The sequence below is a fragment of the Aulonocara sp. 'chitande type north' Nkhata Bay genome, linkage group LG3 (genome assembly GCF_057382095.1).
Source record: "Aulonocara sp. 'chitande type north' Nkhata Bay isolate Kocher_YH1m ecotype deep benthic linkage group LG3, A_spYH_male_GT1.1, whole genome shotgun sequence".
In the NCBI taxonomy this organism is placed as follows: Eukaryota; Metazoa; Chordata; class Actinopteri; order Cichliformes; family Cichlidae; genus Aulonocara; species Aulonocara sp. 'chitande type north' Nkhata Bay.
The window spans coordinates 11,995,814-12,021,595 of record NC_141346.1 but is presented as its reverse complement, the minus strand read 5'-3'; the positions used below and the strand labels follow the sequence as shown (position 1 = coordinate 12,021,595).

Genomic DNA, 25,782 nt, shown 5'->3' with positions numbered 1-25,782 from the left:
TCTGGGGGGCTGGATTTGAGTTGAAACCTTCCATCTATGGCAATGAGCTTTTTTGTCTTGATATCAGTGGCTTTTATCTCCTCCTTTGGCCAGCCAATCCCAGTAGAATAACGGACAACAGGTGTTAATTGGCTGGATCTTGTTCTTTCCATTCACCTGACTCCTGTGGGTATTTATTGGTTGTGGCCTCTTTATGGTTATCATTGTAGCTGTCCCCACTACAATGTTGCCTTCTAGTCGTGCCATCCCGTGTGTTCTGGCTACCTTCCCTCTCTTTTTTTGCCATCCGACTTCACTTCTGCAGTCTTAATGACTGAATGACATTTTGATTTCTTTACTGTAGATCATATTGGTGTGGATCAGTGAATCAGTGTCTAGTTGGCTGATGGTATCCATAGTCAGTATTCATAGCGACTGTTGTTAATGATCTGGCTGAGGAGGTTCATGCCTTTGCAAACAGCAGCGGCAACAGAGCATATCCTTGGTAAACAGGTTAACAGACCCTCGGTAACAGTAAGACAAAATTTAATCAATACAAGAAATGACTAAATAAACAATGCTGAATATACAAATGTGATTAGTAGAGCTGCTGTTTTCGTTATATGAATCCTGTAACTCTACACCAGGAAAACCATCAAATATGATGCGGGTCTGATTTTAGAGATTTAAAGCTGTCCAAAAAATTATGATACACTTTATTCTAAGTTTGGTGTGGAATTACATTAGTGTGAGCAGCCCACCAACTAGTTGTTTCTTATTACAGAAACATTGTTTTTAAAGTATAGTATACAGTAGGTATGAGTAGGTATGATGTGTGTAATATACCATGAATTTCGAAATACAGCTCAGAGGAATTTCTTCATTAGAAGTGAACAGTAGTATTTTGGCCTCTCTCCTCTGTGTTGTTTCCTCTTTCAGATGAGAAAAACGTCACAGCTGAGTCTGGACAGAACATCACTCTGACATGTCGAGCTCCAAATAACAACATTGGTGTTTTGGAGTGGAGCAGAGCTGACCTGGACACAGAATATGTCCTTTTGTACCGTGATGAGCAGTTTGATCCAGACAACCAGCATCCATCTTTTAAGAACCGGGTGGATCTGCAGGACAGACAGATGAAGGATGGAGATGTGTCTTTGATCCTGAAGGATGTGACGATTAATGATGCTGGAACATATGACTGTCATGTCTTCATGAGAGGAACAAACCACAAGAACAGTAAACCCATCAGCAGCATCTACCTCAGGGTTGTCCCTCCAGGTGAGTGAGTAGTGTTTTTTTCTAAAGATGTTCTTTGTAGAAAGCAGCTGGTCTGAGTGATGTGATGTTTGACAGCAGTTTAAATAGCGCAGCCGATACATGTAGTCTCACAGAAGGCTTTTCAAACTTGTGATATAAACTATCAGCCAATATCAGATACTATATCAGTACTATATCAATACTGGACATGGAAATTACACAAATTTATCAATGATTGTGTTAGACAAGGAATGGCTTGGCATAGGAAGACCTTGGATGGCAAGTGGTTGTTTTCCTGACTTGTTGCATGCACGGACAAGGCAAGCCAGCACATAGTCCCAGATGTCCTTTTCTATAGTGAGTGACCAAAATCAGCACATTGGGAGAGAGATGTCAAGTCTTTTTCAAGGTATTGGAGCTTGTGTTGTGTTGGACCAAAAGTGCAGCACTCTGAAATGAAGGGTGAACTAAAATGCAGCTTTATTTCTGGGCAGTGACAAAATAAAAAGTCAGAAGCAAATAATCTGAAATAATAGCTCTTCTTAGAAACCATATAACAAAGAGGGACACAGTGAAGAGAGAGAATGTGACAAAAGGGAAAGAAAAAAATATATATACACAAACACAGAATCACGTGTGAACAGGAAACAGGCAGGAGAACAGCTAATTATAAACTAATTATAAAGGGATGAAAGTAGAACTAAATTCAAAGCACACAAGATAATCGGTCACCAAAATAAAACAGGAAGGAACAGAGCACAGGAAACAAATGCAGACTTGACACAAAGACAAGAAGGTTAAAAATAACACGAAGACAAGACTGACTTCACAAGAAGGCATTATGATAGGGTGGCTTGTCTTAGAACATAGAGTAGGTCATTTACTGATTGGAAGGTTGGTGGTTCAAGTAAGATACTAACCCCAAACTGTTCCATTATACATCCATTGGAGTGTACATGTTAGATAGAAAGCACTTAAGCATAGAAAAAATGCTTAGCTAATAGGGTGTGAATGAGTGAAAATATTTTATAAAGCACTTTGAGTTCAATTCAATTCAATTCAATTTTATTTATATAGCGCCAAATCACAACAAAAGTCGCCTCAAGGCGCTTCATAGATACAGAGAAAAACCCAACAATCATATGACCCCCTATGAGCAAGCACTTTGGCAACAGTAGGAAGGAAAAACTCCCTTTTAACAGGAAGAAACCTCTGGCAAAACCAGGCTCAGGGAGGGGCGGCCATCTGCTGCGACCGGTTGGGGTGAGTAGCCTGGAAGAGTAAAAAAGCATTATATACGAATCAGTACATTTACCATAACAGAAACAAGATAGAATACAAAAAAAAAAAAATAGCCTAAAACAATTAGACTGTTATAATAAAACAAAAAAGAACTAAGCATATAAAGACTAAACACAGAGAAAACCAACCAGGACTGCAGCAAGGACTAAACGCGGAAGGATTACAGCTATAATGAGAACCAAAGTCCCCAACTACTCTCAGATGGAGATACACAAGTCCATGATCTACAGCTCAGGGCCCTATTTCAGGAAGCCGGTTTAGTGCAAACTCTGAGTAAGTATACCCTGAGTTAACGAAAACTCTGGGTTTTCGGTTTCACAAAGCGAGTTTAGATTAATTCTGAGTGAGTTACTATGACGACACACTCCGTGAAGCTAACCTGCCCCCTAGCAGGTTTACTTCAACTAACCCTGACTTTCTCCGCCTCTTTGTCGGAAACCTGACTGTAGGAAGTGTCAGACATGGCGTGCCCCTTCCTTGAAGAGCCAGTAGATGTTGAAGCCCAAATTCTCCGCAGAGCTCTCTGCCGGGAGAGAGTGATTAGAGCGCGTTTGGACATTTTATCATTTCCTGATGATTGTCTGTGCGAACGTTACCATTTTTCAGCACAATCTATAATTTATTTGAATAACATCCTCAGGCCTAATATTGCTCATGTGACACATCGCGGACATTCTCTCAGTTCTGTACATATTATTTGTATTGCACTTCGGTTTTTTGCAAACGGGAGCTTTCTGTATAATATTGATGACGCTGAGCACGTTTCCAAGGCTACCGTCTGTCGGGCAGTCAGGAATGTTACAGTTGCACTGAAACGTCTCCTGCACTCGTCTGTGGTGTTCCCCGGTCATAGACCCACAAGATTTATCAAAGAGGGATGCCACAAAATTGCAGGTAGCAGGATGAACAAAACTTAATTCATGATGTGGTGATACTTGAACTACTACTTAAATTTTACATTTATTTTCACGGTTCCCAGGCGTGATTGGCTGTATAGATGGCACTCACATTCCAATCATTGCTCCTTCAGTAAATGAAGGAGACTATGTGAACAGGAAGTCTTTCCACAGCATTAATGTGCAGGTACATAGTTCCCTGTAGCATTTCAAACTAACAAATTATTTCATCATAGTAATGGATGCTAATTTGTGTTCTCTGCACTGTGAAGATCATATGTGATGCTGCCAACATTATCACAAATGTGGAAGCCAAGTGGCCAGGCTCTGTGAGTGGTGGTGGTGGAGGACCCCCACCTGTTTTTCGGGCCTCCGCTTTTTTTCTAGTGGCCATAACGGGTCACATTTGAGCATACAGAGTAAGCAAATATTTACTTGTAATGTGCTCAGATAATTTCAATAAGTGCTTACAGAAAGAAAATTAATGTAGCCTCTAACTGCAAATGATTTACATAGGACAAACAGACCAAGCACTATGGCTCATAATACAATTACACCTTACCTGTTTGGACTATATTTTTATATTTCATTTTTACTTGCTGCCAGGAACATTTGGGGCCTGTTGGGTTGCACCTGCGCTCACATCACATCACAAAATAAAATGTATAAAATAAAAATTGAAATATAATAAATAACGTGTTAAATGGGTGAAATGTTTAAATTAACACTCACGCATTGACTCTGTCGGCTATGTTTTGCCATGCATGCACCCTTTCTTTTGCAGCTGAGACTGTGTTACTTTTTTTCCGCAAAATTTGCATGTTATCGGCATATGCTGCCATCAGAATTTCGGCCTCAAGCGCTGTAAAATACATTGACCGCGCCTTCTTTCCCTCCGTCTCCATGGTGACTCGCTTAATCTGTGCTCCACTAATCAGGGCTTTATGTATCCTCGTGCGCGCGCTTAACTTGGGGTTAAAGCAACTCCGCGTTGACTGAACTAATTGTTATCAGCCTTTCTGAAACCGAATATTCCGAGTTGGACAGTTCGGGGTTACTCAACCCTGAGTATCGTTTTTCACTCTGAGTTTTCTAAACCGGCTTCCTGAAATAGGGCCCAGGTGGAGGAATCTGTCCATAGGACAACTATTAGTCGTGCACTGCACAAAGTTGGCCTTTATGGAAGAGTGGCAAGACGAAAGCCATTGTTAACAGAAAACCATAAGAAGTCCCGTTTGCAGTTTGCCACAAGCCATGTGGGGGACACAGCAAACATGTGGGGGACACAGCAAACATGTGGAAGAAGGTGCTCTGGTCAGATGAGACCAAAATGGAACTTTTTGGCCAAAAAGCAAAACGCTAAGTGTGGCGGAAAACTAACACTGCACATCACTCTGAACACACCATCCCCACTATCAAATATGTTGGTGGCAGCATCATGCTCTGGGGGTGCTTCTCTTCAGCAGGGACAGGAAGCTGGTCAGAGTTGATGGGAAGATGGAGCCAAATACAGGGCAATCTTGGAAGAAAACCTCTTGGAGTCTGCAAAAGACTTGAGACTGGGGCGGAGGTTCACCTTCCAGCAGGACAACGATCCTAAACATAAAGCCAGGGCAACAATGGAAAGGTTTAAAACAAAACATATCCCTGTGTTAGAATGGCCCAGTCAAAGTCCAGATCTAAATCCAATCGAGAATCTGTGGCAAGATCTGAAAACTGCTGTTCACAAACGCTGTCCATCTAATCTGACTGAGCTGGAGCTGTTTCAAAGAAGAATGGGCAAAGATTTCAGTCTGTAGATGTGCAAAGCTGGTAGAGACAGACCCTAAAAGACTGGCAGCTGTAATTGCAGCAAAAGGTGGTTCTACAAAGTATTGACTCAGGGGGCTGAATAATTACGCACACCCCACTTTTCAGTTATTTATTTGTAAAAAATGTTTGGAATCATGTATGATTTTCGTTCCACTTCTCATGTGTGCACCACTTTGTGTTGGTCTTTCACGTGGAATTCCAATAAAACTGATTCATGCTTGTGGCTGTAATGTGACACAATGTGGAAAAGCTCAAGGTGGCCGAATACTTTTGCAAGCCACTGTATATATACACACACACACATATCCGCGACCTCCTCTATTGGTCAGTAATACTACTGTGCAAGGGTCTGTCCTTCCATGATGGTTCCAACTCTTTCTTGGGTTTCTGCTGCCTGAGGTATTCGCTGAGCACACTGTCGGTTTGGGTCATCTTCTTGATGTACTGACATTCACTAGTCCCCAGCCTCCTTGCTTCCATTTAGCATACAGTCTCAGAGTGCTGGAATTCAGGTGAAACCCTCCATGCATGGTCCAGAGCTTCCTTGTCCTACTGTCAGTCGCTTCTATCTCCTTCTTTGGCCAGCAGGGTACCTGATCATGGGCAGGGCGTAGGTGTTGATAGGCCAGATCTCGTTCTTAATATCTGTCTATGTTTAACATGAGGCTAAAATTCCGTCTCAGTGGGTCACTGGTGACCTTTAACCTCTCTGCTCTGTGTTGCTTCCTCTTTCAGACCAGAAAACCATCACAGCTCAGTCTGGAGAGGACGTCACTCTAACATGTCGAGCTCCAAATAAAAATATCAAATTTGTACATTGGAGGAGAGCTGACCTGGTGTCAGAATATGTCCTTGTGTACCGAGATGAGCAAGTTTTTACAGATTACCAGCATCCATCTTTTAAGAACCGGGTTGATCTGAAGGACAGACAGATGAAGGATGGAGACGTGTCTTTGATTCTAAAACTTGTGACAAGTGTTGATGATGGAACATACAAGTGTCGAGTGTTCATGGAAGAAACTCGCTCATGGAAACACAGCATCATCCACCTTCGTGTTGCTCCTCCAGGTGAGTGAGTAGAGTTGAGTGTGTGTGTGATCAGAGGTGAAGCTGCTTCCTGGTTGTTGATGTTTGTTTGTTGTATGGATGAGCTGGTGGATGTCAGAGGTAGACAGATGTTTCTCCAGCTGTTGTCTTTGTGGCTGGTAGTCTAGAGTTGTAGAGCAGCATTGTTTGGTTAGAGCAGAAACAAAGACATTTATGAATCCGTCTCTTCTTCTCTTGCTCTCTAACTGGTCTGTAAACATGTGTGGGGAAACTCAATGTTAAAGCCTACAGCTGGAGGGGGAGGGGAGGGGTGAAGCTGGTGGTTGTGAGTCTGTGAAAGTGAATCCTGCCGGTGCCATAGCTGGTGAAAACGTACTTAGTGCTCTGTAGTTCCTTACCGAAACGTCTTCTATAGACGAACATCTATAGTCTCCGAACTTTAACCTCTCTGCTCTGTGTTGTTTCCTCTTTCAGACCAGAAAACCATCACAGCTGAGTCTGGACAGGACGTCACTCTGACATGTCGAGCTCCAAACAACAACAAAGTTGTAAAGTGGAGCAGAGCTGACCTGAAGACAGAATATGTCCTTTTGTACCAAGATGATCACTTTGTTACAGACAACCAGCATCCATCTTTTAAGAACCGGGTGGATCTGCAGGACAGACAGATGAAGGATGGAGACGTGTCTTTGATTCTGAAGGATGTGACGATTAATGACACTGGAACATACGAGTGTGGTGTCTTCATGAGAGGAACAAACCAAAAGGACAGTAAAACCATCAGTAGAGTCACACTGAGTGTTGCTCCTCCAGGTGAGTGTTTGTAAAGATGTTGTTGATGAGACTTTGTAGAAAGCAGCTGGTCTGAGTGATGTGATCAAAGTGCAGCAGATTCATGTTTAACCTATAATTTAAAAATAAGATACAAATGATCTGACCAAAACTGTTTACGCCATAAAGCTGCCATTTGAAAAAAAAAATACAAAATAAGCACCAAACCAGTAAAAACATTTTATATTTTTGGATGAAAACAGTACTTGTGTTATTTTATTTTCATTTAATTTTTTATTTAATTTTTTTTTTTTGCTTTGTGAAACTCCATCTTCGGTCTTTTTCCCTTCTGGTTAAGTCAAATGAGTGAAATTCATAAATACATAAACCCTCAAACAAATGGAATTTTAAGTTATCATTTTTGGTACTTTGAAAAAACAAATGTGATTCTTAATAATTAGCATGGTTGCGTAGTATTTAGCATTTGCCTCACAGCAAGAAGGTCCTGGGTTCAATTCCACCATCAGGCTCTTTCTGTGTGCAGTTTGCATGTCCTCCCCATGTTTGTGTGGGTTCTCTCCTCACTTCCTCCCACAGTCCAAAGACATTTAGTTAGTGGGGTTAGGTTAACTGGTCGTTCTAAATTGCCTGTGAGTGTCAGGGTGTACCCTTCCTCTCACCCTGCAGTAGCTGAACAAGGCTTCAGCCGTCCTTTGACCCTGTATAACCTGGCTAGGTTTTCTTTTATTGCAGCAATTTTTAGCAGTTTTGTTCAGATCATATGCATCTTTTTTTTAAAGGAAGCTCAGAGCTCAGAAATCCCCATGTTAATAATAATAATAATAATAATAATAATGGATTGGATTTATATAGCGCTTTTCAAGGCACCCAAAGCACTTTACAATGCCACTATTCATTCACTCTCACATTCACACACTGGTGGAGGCAGCTACAGTTGTAGCCACAGCTGCCCTGGGGCAGACTGACTGACTATGTAAGATTTTACACAATATTCACATTTTGACCAACTTACATTTTACTTAATCATTAGATCAGACATAAGCATTCGAAGAGGAAATGGATTCTGTTCTGTTCTTCACTCATCACCTACCTGAAAGCTGACACCTCACACCTGTTTCTCACCTGCAGGTCAAACAGGAGGACACACAGGGGATGGATCTGTTGGACTGATTGTCGGTCTGTCAGTTTCTGCTGTTATTCTTGTTGCTGTTGTTGGTTTTCTGATCTACAGAAAACATAAACGACAGAACCGAGATTTTAACTAGCATCCTGATGAGCAGCAGCAGGTTTGAAATGTCTCAGAGCTTCTGTCATGTTGATGCATAAACATGAAGAAAGAGGTATTAAAAGAGGTTTAAAAGAGAGGTCTTAAAGGTAGGAAAAATTAAGGCAGAAAAGCAGCAAAACCACACTGAAGAAACTTAAACACTAGAGATCTACAGAAAATATAAACGGTCTCCAGGTTCAAATGAGCGTCGTGCTGATCAAGAGATTACACAACCTCTTCGGACATAAGATCATCTTATCCTGAACATCCAGAGTCTGATGTTATTTCTCTGGTGACCATCATGTTCAGACTCAGACCAACTGTGTCTGTGCTGTCTGTCAGTGACTCTGAACTACAATTTATTCATCTTCAGGCTGTTCATTAGATAAAACTGTGTTACAAACATGAATGAATTTATGTGCTATAATCTCAGAATCAACTATAGTTTTTTCGTATTTTAGCTTCAGGATCAGCACTTTACAGTTTAATTACAGACACTGACATAAAGTGTGTGATGGTGTATGGATAAGGTCTGGTGGATTATAGATGATCAATAACTAATCTGATAGTTTTAAGGAATTGATCAGCTAAAACAGAACTGTTGCCTGAATTGTGGGTGTTTAAACCCGTATGGAAAAGAAATAGAAAGGAAACTTATAAAAGACTTGCATAAGATTGTCATGGTCCTGGGTCCTGGGTCCTGGGTCGAGCGACCCAGTGTTTGAGTTTTATGTATCTTTTGTATTCATTTGTGCCTAGCGTAGTTCACCTAGTTAATTTCTAGATTGCCGTTTAGTCTTGTTCCTTAGTTGTTTATGTCATCTCCCCCTGTACTAAGTCTCCCTGGTTCATGTGTCATGTCTGCGTGGTTATATTTAGTTCTTGTCATGTCTAATCTCCATGTTTCCTGTTTTACTTTGGAAGTCTGCATTCAATGTCAGTGTATTTAGTTTCGCCTCTCCTGTCCTGTCGTTAGATTTATGTGTGTCAGCTGTGCTCCCATGTGTGGCCACTTCCCCTGATCATCCCTCATGTGTATTTAGTCTCTGTGTTTCATACAGTCTGTGTCGCGTCGTCTGTGTTCCCACCCTCCATGTTGTCACAGCCAGTCCTTTGTATTCATAGTTATGGTTTCCTGTGTCTTTTTAGTTTATCCTGGTATCACTTTCCCAGTTTAGTTATAGTTTAGTTTTGTCACTGCGCTTTTGCCTTGTTTGCACTCCTTGTCTTCAGCCACAATAAAGGCTCGCTTTTCGTTCGAACTCAGTTTCGTGTCCTCGCCTGTGTCTGCACCTGAGTCCTCCACACGGTCTGCCACAGCGGACCGTGACAAAGATGTGGCCTACTTCATATAGTGAATCATATAAGGCTTACATGATTTACTCATGAAAGTGGCCACTTTCTCATTACTTTCATATATTGTTTTAGTAAGTATTCAAAACATACAAGTTTCACACAAGACAGATACAAACTTTATAAGATTTATATATATCTTTTCCGTATGGGTAGGTTCACGCATATACACAGGTAGTTTTGAAACTGGAGATTTTCCGTTTTTGGTTTTTTTGGGTTTTTTTTAATCCCGTCTACACGTACAGTTTTGGAAAAATATCTATGTCCACATGTAAACACTAAAAACTGAGTTTTTTGAAAATCTCCACCCTGGCAGGAGATCTTAAAAATCTCCACTTTCACTGATCCTTTCAATTGTGTAATTTTAAAATTACACAAAAATTTTAAAAATGGATGTTTCTTTCTGTTAATTTTCCTTCCCACTGTCACCAAAGTGCTTGCTCATAGGGGGTCATATGATTGTTGGGTTTTTGTCTGTATCTATTAAAGTACGATCTACTGTACAACATAAAACGCCTTGAGGCAACTGTTGTTGTGATTTGGTGCTGTATAAATAAAATTGAATTGAACTGAATAGAAACCAGACTGTTCTGTTCTATTAAGGCAGAGGGCTGTACCACTTGGCTTCCTACAGATCATCATGAGGAGATTGTGAACAACAGTGAAATGTGGAAAAGCTGGAAAGTGATCCTGCAGTAACATTGAGGACGGCTACAGGGGTGTACGAGGTGCTCAACAAATTTGGCTCAATACAGGAGCAAGCTTGCAAAATAATGTACATAATCTGGCAGATAAAGGTTAAGAGAGACAAACCGCCAAAGGGAGACCTGTGTGCTCTTGTGGAATTATCAGATAATGTCTTTTGTACAGTTGACATTGTTTTGTCTGTCTGAAGAATGCATTTCACCATGTATAAGTAAGTAAAGTAAGTAAGTAAACTTTATTTATTAAGCGCTTTTCACAGACAGACAATCACAAAGCACTGTACACAAATATTAAAATATTAAAATAAACAATAAAATCAGTAGACATTATATACAGTGTAAAAGATCACATATAAATAATGTAAAAAAAATATAAAAAATGTAGATCAACAGAAGGCTTGTTTGAAAAGAAAAGTTTTTAACTGTTTTTTAAAAGAATCCACAGAGTCAAGCAAACATAATTGTAGTGGTAAACTGTTCCACAGCCTTGGTGCAACAGACTGAAAGGCTCTGTCCCCTTTTGTCTTCAGTAGTGTACGGGGAACAACTAAGAGACTCTGAGTCTGCGAGCGGAGATGACGAGCAGCAGTGTATTTTATAAGAAGCTTGGATAAGTAATCTGGAGCCTGGCCATTTAGTGTCCTGTATGTTAAAACAAGAATTTTAAAGCTAATTCTAAACTCTATTGGGAGCCAATGTAAAGAATATAAGATGGGAGTGATGTGAACACGCTTGGTAGAGCGAGTTAGTAGTCTGGCTGCTGCGTTTTGTATTGTCTGGAGGCGAGAGAGAGATGATTTATCCAAGCTAGTAAACAGGGAATTACAGTAATCTAAGCGTGATGACACAAATGCATGAATGAGTTTTTCCAGTTCAGCTGAGGAAACCATATATCGCAGTTTAGATATGTTTCTTAAATGATAGAAACAGGAACGAGACAAAGATTTTACATGAGAGTCAAGACCCAGAGAAGAGTCAAATATTACTCCAAGATTTTGAATATTTGACTTGACAGATGGACAGAAAGAGGCAAGAACCTGGCTGATTTAGAATGTAGCTCAGGAGGAGCTATGATCATGGTCTCGGTCTTGTTAGTATTTAGAACAAGGTAGTTGCTTGAAAGCCAATCAGAAACCTGGGTTAAGCACTGGACTAGGGTGGACAGCCTATCCAGCTGATGAGGCTTAAAGGACATATGGAGCTGAATGTCATCAGCATAAAAATGATAAGACAGGTTGCTAAAAGATTGAATGATACCAGCTAAAGGAAGCATATAAAAAGAAAATAGTAATGGACCTAAGACTGAACCTTGTGGGACACCACAAGGTCAGGGCAGCAGTGTTAGAGGTGAACCTGTCAGCCCTAACAGAGAAGGTCCTATCTGATAAGTAGGAAGAAAACCAGTCTAGGGCAGAGCCAGATATACCAGCCAAAACCTTGAGCCTGTTAAGTAGGATTTTGTGGTCGATGGTGTCAAAAGCTGCACTAAGATCAAGCAAAATGATCACAGAACAATTCCCTGCATCAGATGCCATTAATAGATCATTATAGACTCTTAAGAGAGCGGTCTCTGTAGAGTGCTGCTTTTGAAAGCCAGACTGAAAAGGGTCAAGAATGTGTAATTTACATAATAGAGACCTGAACTGATTTTCAACAATTTTTTCAAGTAATTTACTTACAAATGGCAATTTTGAAATAGGTCGGTAATTACTAGCAGAGCTAGAATCAAGATTCTGTTTTTTTAACAGAGGAGTTACCTCAGCATGTTTAAAATAAGATGGAACACAGCCTTGCCTCAGTGAACTGTTGATGATGGATAGTAATGTGGGACCAATGCTGGTGATAGACCCGGACAGGACAGAGTGAGGTAATATATCTACAGAGCATGATGAGGATTTCATTTTACCTAAAACTATAATTACCGTAATTGTCAGGCTATAAGCCGCTACTTTTTCCACAAGCTTTGAACCCTGCGGCTTTTAGTCAGGTGCGGCTTTTCTATGGATTGTCCCTGATTTTTATCATATCGTAAGACGATTTGTTTTGTTTGTTCCGCTGTTGTACGGCACTACTTGCCTGGCGGAAGGGCATGTGATCAGACACACAGTATCGGGGTTCAAGAGTGGTATGTTGGTCACATGTCCATCCGCCAGGCAACATAGTGCCGTACAAGTAGCACGAAAAACAAACTTGAAAAGTAGCGCTACACGTTCAGCGGGAGTCGTGGATGGTGTGCGGCAATAAACTTGCAAAAAGCAAGTTATGCTCAACTCCACCGGTGGAATCTGACAGCGTGGAAAAGTGTGAAAACATCCATCCATCCACCTGAGCCTAAAAGGTAGTCTGAATCTATTTTTCTGGTGTGCTGTAGGTTATTGTTATGTACTACATTTGTTACTCGTTTATGAAGCACAGTACATGTTTCGTACTTGTAATTACCGCTACTTGTACATATACCTAAAAAGTTGTGCAAATATGTACCCATAACTTGTTTTTCAAAATATTAATAAAAGGGATGTGTCTCCAAACAGCCATCTCTTTCCTGACAATTCGCTTTGTGCATATTCTCTTACATATGATAAGTCAACATTGAAACACCTGCGGCTTTTAGTCAGGTGCGGCTAATGTATGTACAAAACAGGATTTTCCCCTGATTTTAGCTTGTGCGGCTAATATTCAGGTGCGCTTTGTAGTCTGGGAAATACGGTAAGTCATTTAGTGTGATTGGAGGAAAGGAGGTAAGTGATCCAAGACAGCAAGGAGTATTTTCATAAGGGGAGGCACTTGAGGAAATTTTGGATTTCAAGTCCATCACCTTATTTACAAAGTAATTAAGGAAAGTATTGCAATCTTCATCAGAAAACAACAGAGCATGCTGGGTTGGAGGAGAAACAATACTGTTGATGGTATCAAATAGAATTCTTGAATTATTTTTATGACGATTTATAAGATTATTGAAGTAAGAGGATCTGGCCTCTTTGACTGATTCATTATATAGGTAAAGTAGTTCTTTAAAGTGCTCACGATGGACAGTCAGACCGGTGGACTTCCACAGACGCTCTGCTTTTCGATAGGAGCGTCGAAGACCACGAGTCTGATTATTTAACCATGGTGTGCGGGAACTAACAGAGCAATAACTGGTTTTGAAAGGAGCAACCTGATTTAGAATGGTAAGACAGTGTTCATTAAAAGAATTAGTTAGAAGCTCAACCTCGTTTGAGGAACTTTTAAAATTAAAAAGAGAGGAGAACTCAGAAATTATAGAGTCGTCAATAAAGCGCATTTAAGATAAATGATGAGTACAATGATTGCTAATACATTCACTAACTATATTCTGTTGCAGCAAAGTGATGTGGGTGACATGGCCGAAAACTGTCACGTGGTTAACTGAATTGTGTGTAACCTCCTTTATCAATTAAAGAGTGAGGCGGACATGCAGAAATTGGAGTTGCTTGGACAGGCGAGTGGCAACACTGCCCTCCTTGATGCTCCCCTTGCAAGTGAAACATACACTTGTGTCTGTGTGGTTGCTTTCAGTAACAGTTTCTGTTTACCAGTAGGGTTGACTTAAACCCAACAGAAAGCAGTCTCACGTATTTGTTTAATATGTGCATTGAAGGACATATCCTGGTCAAAAATGACTCCAAGGTTCCTCACAGTGTTACTTTCTAGTCCCTGTCAGTACTCTTGCTGCACCCTTTTGGTCAGATAGAAGAAGTGGTATCCAGAAGTTCTACCAGTGGCTGGACGAAGCTGGACTGAAAGGGAGGCACTAATCATGGCAGGGCAGGAAAAAGCTCTGAGCACAAGATCCACAGAAGCTGGGGTCTATTTCCCTTTTCTCACCTCTGCGGAGGGTCTTTCCTTCAAGCTTGGGTCCTCTACCAGAGGCCTGAGAGCTTGAGGGTCATGTGAAGTATATTAACTCTTAGAAATTTCTGATGTTGTTCCTGGGAGCCCCCTAGCTTGGGAGTCACCACACCTATTGCTCCAATTATCTTGAGTGATTTCCAGTGCACATGCACGAGAAAGGAGGGACCACAAATTACAGAAATGACAATGACAGTTACTTGTATCCATGATGTATTACTGTACGGTCTTTACTGGGTCTTTACCTTACAATATAAAGCGCCTTGAGGTGATTCTTGTTGTGATTTGGCGCTGTATAAATAAAATAATTAAATTGTATTGTCAGTAATGTTGCACATTTGGATTAAAAGGAATTGAAACCTGTGTGGCTTTGTGAGTTTATCTTTAATGTATCTGCAAATCTATAGACATAGTACATCGTTACACATTTATACAGTCTCACACAGCTCTTGTCAGGCACACTGCATTATAGTTAGTTTTTTTAAACTTAAACGGTAATACTCCTTACACTAACATAAGTAAAATAAACATAAACAAAAGATAGTGTGATACCCAGTCTTCATCCACTGAGATTACAGCCGATACAGGTATAGATCAAACGACAATGCCACGAGTTTTCAACTCATACTGGCGAATTAGCTCTAGCTGCTAATTGTTAGCTTCATGGTTATTGCTACCAATGAATATATACTAATGACACATAAAGGGGGTTAACGGACAACTTTCCTACATTCTCTGTAACCCCGTTGACTTATCTTTAAACACAGCTCAAGTATTTACTTTCTTGTATCTGCTTACCTGCAAATGTATAGACATAGAACATTGTTACACCTTTATACATAGTCTCACACAGCTCTTGTTAGGCACTGCATTATGGTTAGTGGCCGGGCCTGTTTACTACTGTGAGAGCTGCTCGTTTCAGGAGATACTCCCTTTTATGTGGTAACGGAGGAATAACTACCCTTCCAGTACTGTCTTATTGGAGACTGGGGCACACATTATTTTTACAACAATAAAAAAATAACCTATTTGAACAATCAGAACATTTTAAATAAATATTATATTCTAAATAAAATGGGGGATGTATTGTTTTTGTCCATAATGCCTCTCTTGTCCTACAGTATTTATAGTGAAACATCTCCCTCTAGTGGCCATATATAAACATGTGTGAGGATGGTGTTAATGTAAAATGTGAATCAGTGTTCCAGTCAGTCATCAGTGTGTCTCTGCACAGCTGTAATTAAAATGTGTTCAGAGGGCCTCAGTGTCTGAATGGTTCCAGTTCAGCTCCATAACAGCAGCGTCCCTGGTTTGATTCCTGTGTTTCAGCTCATATCTGCCTCTCTCACTGAGGGGGGCGTACATATACACACACACTAACCACTAACTCTATTTGAACCAATAGAAAAGCTGGTGCTCAGAGGAAGAGGGCGGGCTTTACTTGGTGTCAGTGACAGAAATGAAAAAAAGGTCAAATGAGTGAGAAGGACGATGAAGGAAACATCTGTGCTGTGTCTGCTCTGTAAGTAGAATCTCTGTGTTTGTTTGAATTCTTGTACTTTGACTGTCTGCTCTCCTGATAACTGATGATGGAGGAGAAGACATGAGAAACAAATCAGGCTGAATTCAAGTTCAAACACCACGAGGACCAACTGCAGGTCTGAACTGACTCTTTATCTTTGCTCAGGAGTCGAGGAAACACAGCAGGCAGTGAAAAGATCAAATCATTCACTCATTATATCAACACAGCTGCACAGTGGACACATGACTTTACTGTGGTTTCTTTTAGGAGTAGAGGACATTTTGTATTATATGAACAGTGTAGTCAGTGCACATATTTATGATCACAACAATTATATTCAGTGCTGTTTCTGAGATTAAAAAATATAATAATTAAATTTGAATAGAGGAGCTTGAACAGTATAAACTGTAGGGATATACATATGGGATGTTCTGTTTTACTATTACACACTTCCCCATCTTTTGTTGTCCAAATGTTTTTGAAACATATTCCTGTCATCAAATAGAAAACGAGTAGATATACCAGAGAGAGTTTGTGTGTTTGTCAGCTGTTTGTGTGGAGTTGATTTGAAATGACACTCAAATCAACCTGAGTGTCATTTCTCTTTAGTTCTGATCTCACTGCTGAGCTGCTCAACAAACCAAGGTCAGTAACCTTCTTCTGTCACAGTTTAAACCTGATAAATGTGGTAACACTTTATTACACGACCTGCAAATAAGGCACAAGTACCCTATACTTGCATGCAATTTGTGGGCAACAAGGCGCAACTACCCTGCAACAAGAAAAGTGATTATGATAGTTTTAATTTTACAGATAATATATAAGACAGACTTAATAGTGAAACTTCCATTATGCAGAAAATTACTTAAGCAGAACCAGTAATTACTCGGGTTGCTGCGATACTTAAAATTATTTACAGAACAATCTGTATCTCTTTACCTTTAAAATACCTGGAAGTTAGAAAATAGATGAAATTAAGTGACTCCATAACACGGCCCACAACCCAGTAAGTACTTACAGTACTTGTTTCATTGTTTCTTGCAAAAACCTGATTTGTTGCCCGCAAAATGCACATAATGGAATACATTTTAAAAGTAACCTTGCCAACAGTGGGTCATTTTATAAAATGTTGCTAGAAATGCCTGCCAGTCCTGAGATTGTTAATGAAAAAATGTATGCATTACAGATTACAGATAGTAGTTTGTTGTAATACTCAATACATTACCCTGTAAAATAACCTGAAATACACAGTCTCATAATTACCATTTAACAAAGACAAAAGCTAAGGCTACAGCCACACACACACACCAATACACGTAATGAGGACACATTAAGCGATTTGTATTGGTGATATTTCAGCATTTAGCATTATGTACAAATACAACAAGAAATAAAGATGAAAACCGGTGCAAAGACACTTTAAAGTGATTAGCACAGTGATTCTGTAGAAACATGAACAGGTAGAAATGGAGGCTCCAGCCTGACCGCTGATCAGTTTGTTACCTGTTGAAGTTCAGCATCTGGCTGCTGAGCTGGGGTCAGATTTCACTCAGCTTTAACATTACTCTGGATTCCTGGCTATATATCTCCACAGTTTTCAAAAACTATAACTACTCTCTTCCTCTTGCCTATGGACTGAAATTAGTTGACTGTAGCACAAATGTGCCGAAAAAAAATTGAATTCTTTAAAAATAAAGAATTTAAAAGAACAAAAAACATTCTTTGATAATTTTTTCTTTTTCAATTCAATTTTATATTAATCCCATAGTCAAAACACATTATACTGTAAGATAAAGAATCCTTACAATCAACCCGTTTGAGCAAGCATTTGGGAGAGAAATACTCAGGAAGAAACCGCCAGGAGGACACAAGGGAGGGTTGCCTGTCTGCTGCTTTATGCATGAAGGCCAGAAGACACCAAACATGCAAGTTATTTAAAAAAAAAAAAAAAAAAAAAAAAAAAAACCCAACTCCACCCTTCTAACAGTATTAAATGGATGAAATCTACGGAGAACAATTTTTGCATCAGACTATAAACACATAAAGTTTGACATTTTAACATAGGAGTGAATTCAATTCAGCACAATACAACACTCACTGTTAAGTCAGATTGTTGCCATTGTGCTTCTTAAATTTGTAAAGTTTTAGTTCAAACTACAGGATCAAGACATTCCTTTGCCCTCTTAAGGTTCTGGGAGGAGGCTGTAGTGTTTTATCACAAGCACATCCCTTGTGAAGATTCTGTTTGATTTTGCTTTCTGCTTTTATTATCCTTTTGGTGAGCAGGAGGTCTCAGACACACACACACGCACAAGTTCTTGCACATGCATCCACGTGCACACACATAAACACACATAGGGCCTTGTCTTCGTTTTACGGAGGGAGGTGCTGTGATGTGTATTGCAACAGTTTGTCAATAAAAAGGTTGCGAGGACAGCTGCTCTTCGAAGTATTTGGGCTACAGAGAGGTGAGGAGCATAGCTCCACTGCCTGGTTCTGACCAAAGCCTTTCCTCGTTAGCGAGTTAAAGACCAGTTAAAGATGTTCTGTCTTGATTTCGCTCATCATGAGGAATAAGTCTCTAAACTAGCGGGGCCTGTGGAAACACAGACTCAACACTCACCTCAAGGTTCTCAATATGCTTCATAATGAGAGAGAGAACTCTACAAAGATGAAAAGAAAACCACAACAATCAGACAACCCCCTTTGAGCAACCACTTTGGCGACAGTGGAAGTGAAAACCTCCCTTAAAGTGGGAAGAAACCTTCAGCAAAACCAACATCTGCCACAACTGGTTAGGGTGAGCTGGGGGAGATAAAACAAAAGAAATGCTGTGGAAGACGGACAGAGATTAATAAATCTAAATATTAAATGTATTGGCTAAGGAACGAAGACAGAGGACATGACAGACTTAGACAGGAATGGGGAATGACAAAGCAACAAGAAAATATAGATCAGGAATAACTCAACTTTGAAGCAAAACCAGCTCAATACATTACAACTAAAAGAAATCACCATAACTGTTAGGTGCGGCTGTGTGCAGGCAGGAATAGGACCCAAGGTGCAGACTCCGGAGACAGACGTGAACTCAAAAAGGCTTTAATTAAGTACTCAAAATATAACATAACTGAAAAAGGCTCAAAACAAACTTAAACTAGAGAAATGACAGAACACACAGCAACGTAAACGGTAGATCGCGACACAGACACCAAGAAACACAGGGCTTAAATACACAGAGGGAGCAATCAGGGAATGGGTAACAGGAGGGAAACACAGCTGGGGCAAATCAGGCCTAACGAGACAAGGGGGAAGCAAAACCAGACACATTAACATCAGACATGGACTTTCAAAGTAAAACAGGAAACATAACACAGACTCACGGGCAGGCACTATAACAAAGGGAACAGAGACGTGGGAACAGGGCAGACACAAACACTGACTGAACACGGGGATATAGGAACTAAAGATACACATAGACGCGAACTAGACAAGGGGATGCAGGTGATAGGGGAGACAGAGCAACTAAAGAAGACAGAGACCTAAGCCATAAGATAGAACTCAAAGAAACCAAAAACTAGACAGTATAAATAATAAAAACTCAAAAGCCCTGGGTCGACGACCCAGGCATCCTAACAGTACCCCCCCCTTAAGGGCTGGCTTCCAGACAGCCCAAACCAAAACATAAAAAAAACCCCAAAAACAACCCAACCAGGGTGGGCGGCAGGGGAAACAGGATGGAGGGCCCGAAACAAAACAAGGAGCCAGAAACAACAAAACAAAAAAAAAAAGTGCAAACACTGGAGCCCGGAAAGCAACAGAACAAAACACAGAAACAAAGTCCAAAACAACAGCACCAAGGCCCAGGCAAAGTCCAAAAGCAAATAAACAAAAGAGCTCACGAAAGGTGCAGAGGCCCAGACAATAGTCTCAAAAAAGTTCAGGGGGGCCGGCCCGGAGGCTGACAGTCCAAGAGCCCAGAAAACAGTTCAGGAGGCCGGCCAGGCAGAAGGCCCCGGTGGCGACGGAGCAGATCAGGAGGCCGGCCGGGCGGGAGGCAGCGACGGCGACCGAGCAGGTCAGGAGGCCGGCCGGGCGGGAGGCACTGGCGGAGGAGTAGTTCAGGGGGCCGTCCATGACCGCGGCGTAGTTCCGAGGGCTGTCCATGACGGCAACGACGTCCAGTCATCGGCCGGACAGAACGTGCAAGATGAGCAGGCTGGACAAGACGTGCAGGCCGTGCAGGCCGGACAAGACGTGCAGGCCGGACAAGACGTGCAGGAACAGACAGATTGGAGACCTCAGGGGCAGACAAGGCCGGACCAGGCGGAGCTGCAAAGGCTGGGGCCGGACCAGGCGGAGCTGCAAAGGCTGGGGCCGGACCAGGCGGAGCTGCAAAGGCTGGGGCCGGACCAGGCGGAGCTGCAAAGGCTGGGGCCGGACCAGGCGGAGCTGCAAAGGCTGGGGCCGGACCAGGCGGAGCTGCAAAGGCTGGGGCCGGACCAGGCGGAGCTGCAAAGGCTGGGGCCGGACCAGGTGTAGCAGAAGCCGAGGCCGGACCAGGTGTAGCAGAAGCCGAGGCTGGACCAGGTGTAGCCGAGGCAGGACCAGGCGTAGCCGAGGCAGAGGCTAATGGCGGCTGGATGGGCTCCTCGGACCCTCCAGCGGAGACAGGTGGCTGAAGCGGTTCCTCGGGCCCTTCAGCAGGAAGAGACGGCTGAAGCGATTCCTCGGACCCTCCAGCAGGAAGAGACAGGTGGCTGAAGCGGTTCCTCGGACCCTCCAGCAGGAAGAGACAGGTGGCTGAAGCGGTTCCTCGGACCCTCCAGCAGGAAGAGACAGGTGGCTGAAGCGGTTCCTCGGACCCTCCAGCAGGAAGAGACAGGTGGCTGAAGCGGTTCCTCGGACCCTCCAGCGGAGACAGGTGGCTGAACGGGCCCCTCGGACCCTCCAGCGGAGACAGGAAGCTGAACGGATGACCGAGGAGAGGAGCGACGGTGGCGTCGCTTCCTTTTAGACGAGGGAACAGGAACCGGTGGAGAAACGGAGACCTCCTCCTCATCCTCCGACCACACAGCCGCCAGGAAAAAGGCAGGCGAACGGACAGGCGAACAAGGTCCCAGCTGGCGTGAGGAAGGGGAGGAAGCCTGCAGTGGCGATGAGGCAGAATGTGCGTTGTCCTGCGGCAGCGGTGGGGAAGATGTAGTGAGGGAGAGAGCAAGCTCACTAGCCCTGACTTGCTCTCTCCAGGCAGTTATGGTGTTCCCCAACTCAGTGTCCTTAGCAAACTGGCTAAGCTGGGGATTATGCCGAATGATGGCATCTACTGCACTCAACCCGACTGCCATAGTCCGTAAATCCTGTGACTGGGCAATGCGGTCAAGCAGGCGCACCAGCCGCTCCATCTCGTCGTCGAACTCAAAAGAAAAAGAGTCTGCAGGGTCCATGTTCTGGTCGCGATCTTCTGTTAGGTGCGGCTGTGTGCAGGCAGGAATAGGACCCAAGGTGCAGACTCCGGAGACAGACGTGAACTCAAAAAGGCTTTAATTAAGTACTCAAAATATAACATAACTGAAAAAGGCTCAAAACAAACTTAAACTAGAGAAATGACAGAACACACAGCAACGTAAACGGTAGATCGCAACACAGACACCAAGAAACACAGGGCTTAAATACACAGAGGGAGCAATCAGGGAATGGGTAACAGGAGGGAAACACAGCTGGGGCAAATCAGGCCTAACGAGACCAGGGGAAGCAAAACCAGACACATTAACATCAGACATGGACTTTCAAAGTAAAACAGGAAACATAACACAGACTCACGGGCAGGCACTATAACAAAGGGAACAGAGACGTGGGAACAGGGCAGACACAAACACTGACTGAACACGGGGATATAGGAACTAAAGATACACATAGACGCGAACTAGACAAGGGGATGCAGGTGATAGGGGAGACAGAGCAACTAAAGAAGACAGAGACCTAAGCCATAAGATAGAACTCAAAGAAACCAAAAACTAGACAGTATAAATAATAAAAACTCAAAAGCCCTGGGTCGACGACCCAGGCATCCTAACAATAACACACAACAAAACATTGCTGGGTCTAATGACCCAGAACCATGACAATTTGTGTCCTACCTGATTTCCCTTTTTTTGTATGTTTGTCACACTTAATCATTTTTTCCACACAGGGCCATCTGAGCATGGATTTTTTCCACGGTGGCGTTGGTGTAATTTAATTTATAAACTACATTTGTGTTTTCTTTGTCTAATATTTAAATGTGTTTGATCATCTGAAACATTTACAGTGAGTGTGACAAACATACAAAAACAGGAAATTAGAAAGAGCACGAATGCTTTTTCACACCACTGTAAATTCAGTTGTGGATTTAACAGGGAGCCAGTGTAGAGAAGCTAACATAGGAGAAATATGCTCTCTCTTTGTAATTCCTGTCAGTGCTCTTGCTGCAGCATACAGCTACATTTTAGTTTAATATATTCACTGAAGGACATATCCTGTAAAAAAACAACACCTTCCTCACAGTGTTACTGGACATCAGAATAATGCCATCCACAGTAAGTATCTGCTTAGATACCACATTTCTAAGATTTTTAGGGCCAATTATTCTAGCTTTCGTTAATTTCATTAAGAAGTGATCAAACAAAGGAGTTTTCAGGCAACACTGTTAATGTTCAGTTTCTACGCCATTTTTCTTTTTTCCTGGTGTGCAGAAAACTGAAGAACATTTGTAATGCAAGCAACACCATAACTGTAACTGTAATGTTACGGAATTTAGTACAGTTCCAATATAACTTATTGTGTTAATGGAAAATGTAATGTAATATGATCTATTTGGTTTGATGTTTTTAGAATGAAAATTATAAAATAATAAAAGCAATAAACCATTTGGACCTCTTTATCAAATATAACACATAATCAATTTTTCATTGTAACCCTCACAGCTCGTCTGACTGTGAGTCCCAGCAGCTCCCAGTTCTTTCAATATGACTTTGTGTCTCTGAGCTGTGAGGAGGACGACAGCTCTGCTGGATGGACTCTGAGGAGAAACACAAGCAAACAGCAGAGGGCTCAGTGTGGAGATGGGTGGGGAAAACCAGCTGGTTCTTCCTGTAACATCAGATATACTTACCCATCTGACAGTGGAGTTTACTGGTGTGAGTCCAGAGAAGGCACCGTCAGTAACATGGTTCACCTCACAGTCACTGGTAAGTAGATCAAAAATCACAAAGTGCTTTACAATAAAAAATAAACTGAGAACAAAAATATAAAACAGCATACATATAACATCATACAGCCTAAAACTAGTTAAAAGCTAATATGAATAAATGAGAATTTAGTTGAGTCTTAAAATGAGTTACAGGGACCATTAATAGCCTTCGACTACAAGAATAGGTGTTGCATTCTAGAAGGTCAGAAATATAAGCTGGGGCTTGACCACACAGGGCTTTAAAAGTAAGGACAAAGATTTTTATATTAATTTTGTGAAGTCTCTAGCAGAAGCAACATTCTATGCTGACTGAAGATGGTCATGTCACGGTTCGCTTGAGGACTCACACGCAGGACTCAGAGGCACAGTCAGTATTTATTACAGTCCCACCAGGTGTATATACAAACAGTGCAGGGGATGGTGCTATATACAACGCGGTGACAGGGAAAGGGCTCCGGGGAAATCCAGGCAGGAAAAAGACACTCACTCCTTTTCTGGCTCTCTCTCCAAACACTCACACAAAAGGGGAATCTGCTCGGGGGATGCAGCGTCGGGTCCAGGGGATGCGAGTCACACACAACGATCCAGCGATGAGTAGAAGCCACTCCCTGGCTTAAATGCTGGCTGTGCTGACGAGGCCCAGGTGTTTCCTCTTCAGAGGGGGCGTGGGCCAAGGGCGTGAACCCACCATGAGTTCCGCCCTGGCGAGAGAGCGAGAGAGAGAGAGAGAGAGAGGGGGGGGGAGGGAGAGAGAGGGGGAACACTACTAGTCAGCGGCCTGCTGATCCCCTGGCCGTGACAGGTCAAGATCTTATTCAAACACATAAACAGCTCTTACAATAATCAAGCTGTGATAAAATAAAAGCATAAAAATTTACCTCTAATTCAGCTTGCGAGACAACCGTTTGGCACTTAGTCATATTTATTAGTTGAAAAAAACCAAACAAACACTGTTTCTGATTCATTCACAAGAATGGCTCCCGAGTTCAATTCAATCTACACTCAACAAAAATATAAACGCAACACCTTTGTTACTGCTCCCATTCCCCATGGGATGGACGTAGAGACCTAAAATTCATTCCAGATACACAATATAACCATCCCTCCCAAACAGTGGTCACAAATCAGTCCAAATGTGTGGTAGTGGGCACATCTGCTATATTGAGATAATCCATCCCACCTCACAGGTGTGCCACATCAGGATGCTGATCTGACATCATGAGTAGTGCACAGGTGTACCTCAGACTGCCCACAACAAAAGGCCACCCTGGAATGTGCAGTTTTTTGCGCTATTGGGGGTCTGGGGACCCAGAACCGGTCAGTATCTGGTGTGACCACCATTTGCCTCATGCAGTGCAACACATCGTCGCATGGAGTCTATCAGATTGTCAATTGTGGCCTGTGGAATGTTGGTCCACTCCACTTCAATGGCTGTGCGAGGTTGTTGGATATAAACAATATCACCAGTGCCAAAGGCAGAAATAAGCTCCAGGATAACCATTACGGTGGATGCAGCAGAGTCAACAGACTAGAAATCACTAGAAACTTTGAGTAAAGGACTTTTTGTGGAGTGAAGCACACATAAACCCAGAATGAAATTTGTCAAAGATGTCATGCTTTTCCATAAAAGAAATGACTTGTTTGGCCACGTTTTTAAGAAGCTTTGACAAGAAAGGGATCTTAGAGATATGCCTGTAATTTTTGAACTGTGTATTTCTACAATAGAAGGCCATTAGCAAGAAAACTGATTTTAAATAACGCTGTATGGATAAAGTCATTTGGGCAGGTAGATAATACCATTTTATCAAGTAAAGATGAAATGTCATATCGTGTCATCGGATGAAACACATTCAGAGACTAAGAGTGGAGAGCCAGGAACAAAGGTATGACACTGGTAAGCTGAGTGTGTGGAGTTAGTGTTGATGAAGCTGTGTGTAAATGGATGAAATGCTGTAGTTTGTCTCTGTGTTGAGGTGGATCAGTGATCCTGCAGAGTCCTGTCCTCCCTGTGATGGAGGGAGATGACGTCACTCTGCTCTGTAAAACAAAGACCACTCCCTCCAACCTCCCAGCTGCTTTCTATAAAGATGGCTCCCTCATCAGGAAGCAGCCTACAGGTCACATGACCATCCAGCATGTTTCCAGGTCTGATGAAGGCCTCTACAAGTGTGACATCAGCGGTCATGGAGAGTCTCCATCCAGCTGGATCACTGTCACAGGTGACACACTCACCTGTCTGTGTTTCTGCAGCTTTCAACATTAACAATGTGACGACAACTTAATGACTGTGTTTGCTTTATTTTAGACAAACACAGCACCACACCTCTATCTACAACCACACCTCCACCTACATCCACCACTACATCTACACCCACCACCACAACTGTCAGATCTTCGCCCACCTCTATACATACATCCAGCACAACTCCACCCACCATCACACCCTCACCCACTGCTACCAAATCTCCATTAATAACTGCTCAAGGCATTACATCCACACCTCCACCTACATTCACCTCTCCTCCTGGTTCCACCTCCAACACTCTACCTCCATCAAACTCTCATCCTCTTCTCTCTATGATGTTGGTCTCCTCTGTTGGATCATCCTGTGTTGTGGTTCTACTGGTGTTACTGGTTCTGCTGGTGAGACGATGTGCTCACAGGAAACCTGAAGGTGAGACTCAGACTTCCTGATTGTTCGTGTTTGAGATTCTTCAGTAGAATAAAGGTCACATACATTATTATTATAG

General features: G+C 42.2%; 2 protein-coding genes, 1 long non-coding RNA gene and 1 pseudogene across 4 annotated transcripts in view; 2 read left to right on the top strand and 2 right to left on the bottom strand.

The window, feature by feature from the left end:
• LOC147333978 (hemicentin-2-like) overlaps positions 1-25,782 on the top strand; it is an 81,631-nt pseudogene that overhangs the window by 18,251 nt on the left and 37,598 nt on the right. The window contains exons 7-9 of the transcript XR_015128356.1: positions 919-1,260; positions 5,985-6,317; positions 6,771-7,109. The product of XR_015128356.1 is annotated as a hemicentin-2-like (transcript). The remainder of the gene's footprint in view (positions 1-918; positions 1,261-5,984; positions 6,318-6,770; positions 7,110-25,782) is intronic.
• Positions 15,771-25,726, top strand: LOC147333979 (low affinity immunoglobulin gamma Fc region receptor II-like). The gene is made up of 6 exons (XM_086286673.1): positions 15,771-15,804; positions 16,414-16,449; positions 22,767-23,030; positions 25,006-25,251; positions 25,338-25,383; positions 25,525-25,726. Exons 1-6 carry the CDS (start codon positions 15,774-15,776, stop codon positions 25,724-25,726), a joined length of 825 nt encoding a protein of 274 aa, XP_086142799.1. The 5' UTR covers positions 15,771-15,773.
• LOC147333981 (uncharacterized) lies at positions 16,572-21,248 on the bottom strand. Its single transcript, XM_086287734.1, has 4 exons — positions 20,763-21,248; positions 20,689-20,729; positions 20,305-20,555; positions 16,572-16,576 (listed from the first exon to the last, which is right to left on the bottom strand). The coding sequence occupies exons 1-4, from the start codon at positions 21,246-21,248 to the stop codon at positions 16,572-16,574; spliced, it is 783 nt and encodes a 260-aa protein (XP_086143860.1).
• Positions 22,734-23,602, bottom strand: LOC147333980 (uncharacterized). Its single transcript, XR_015128476.1, has 3 exons — positions 23,520-23,602; positions 22,955-23,027; positions 22,734-22,861 (listed from the first exon to the last, which is right to left on the bottom strand). It is a non-coding gene; the product is annotated as an uncharacterized LOC147333980 (long non-coding RNA).

Excerpts from the sequence above, each read along its gene's own strand:
- LOC147333979 (XM_086286673.1), top strand. The coding sequence starts at position 15,774 with ATGAAGGAAACATCTGTGCTGTGTCTGCTCT. Across the intron at positions 16,450-22,766 it reads GAGCTGCTCAACAAACCAAG|CTCGTCTGACTGTGAGTCCC; the intron begins GTCAGTAACCTT and ends TAACCCTCACAG. Across the intron at positions 25,252-25,337 it reads CAGCTGGATCACTGTCACAG|ACAAACACAGCACCACACCT; the intron begins GTGACACACTCA and ends GCTTTATTTTAG.
- LOC147333981 (XM_086287734.1), bottom strand. The coding sequence starts at position 21,248 with ATGGACCCTGCAGACTCTTTTTCTTTTGAGTTCGACGACGAGATGGAG. Across the intron at positions 20,730-20,762 it reads GGTCATCCGTTCAGCTTCCT|CCACCTGTCTCCGCTGGAGG; the intron begins GTCTCCGCTGGA and ends GGGCCCGTTCAG. Across the intron at positions 20,556-20,688 it reads TCCGAGGAACCGCTTCAGCC|GTCTCTTCCTGCTGGAGGGT; the intron begins ACCTGTCTCTTC and ends CTTCAGCCACCT.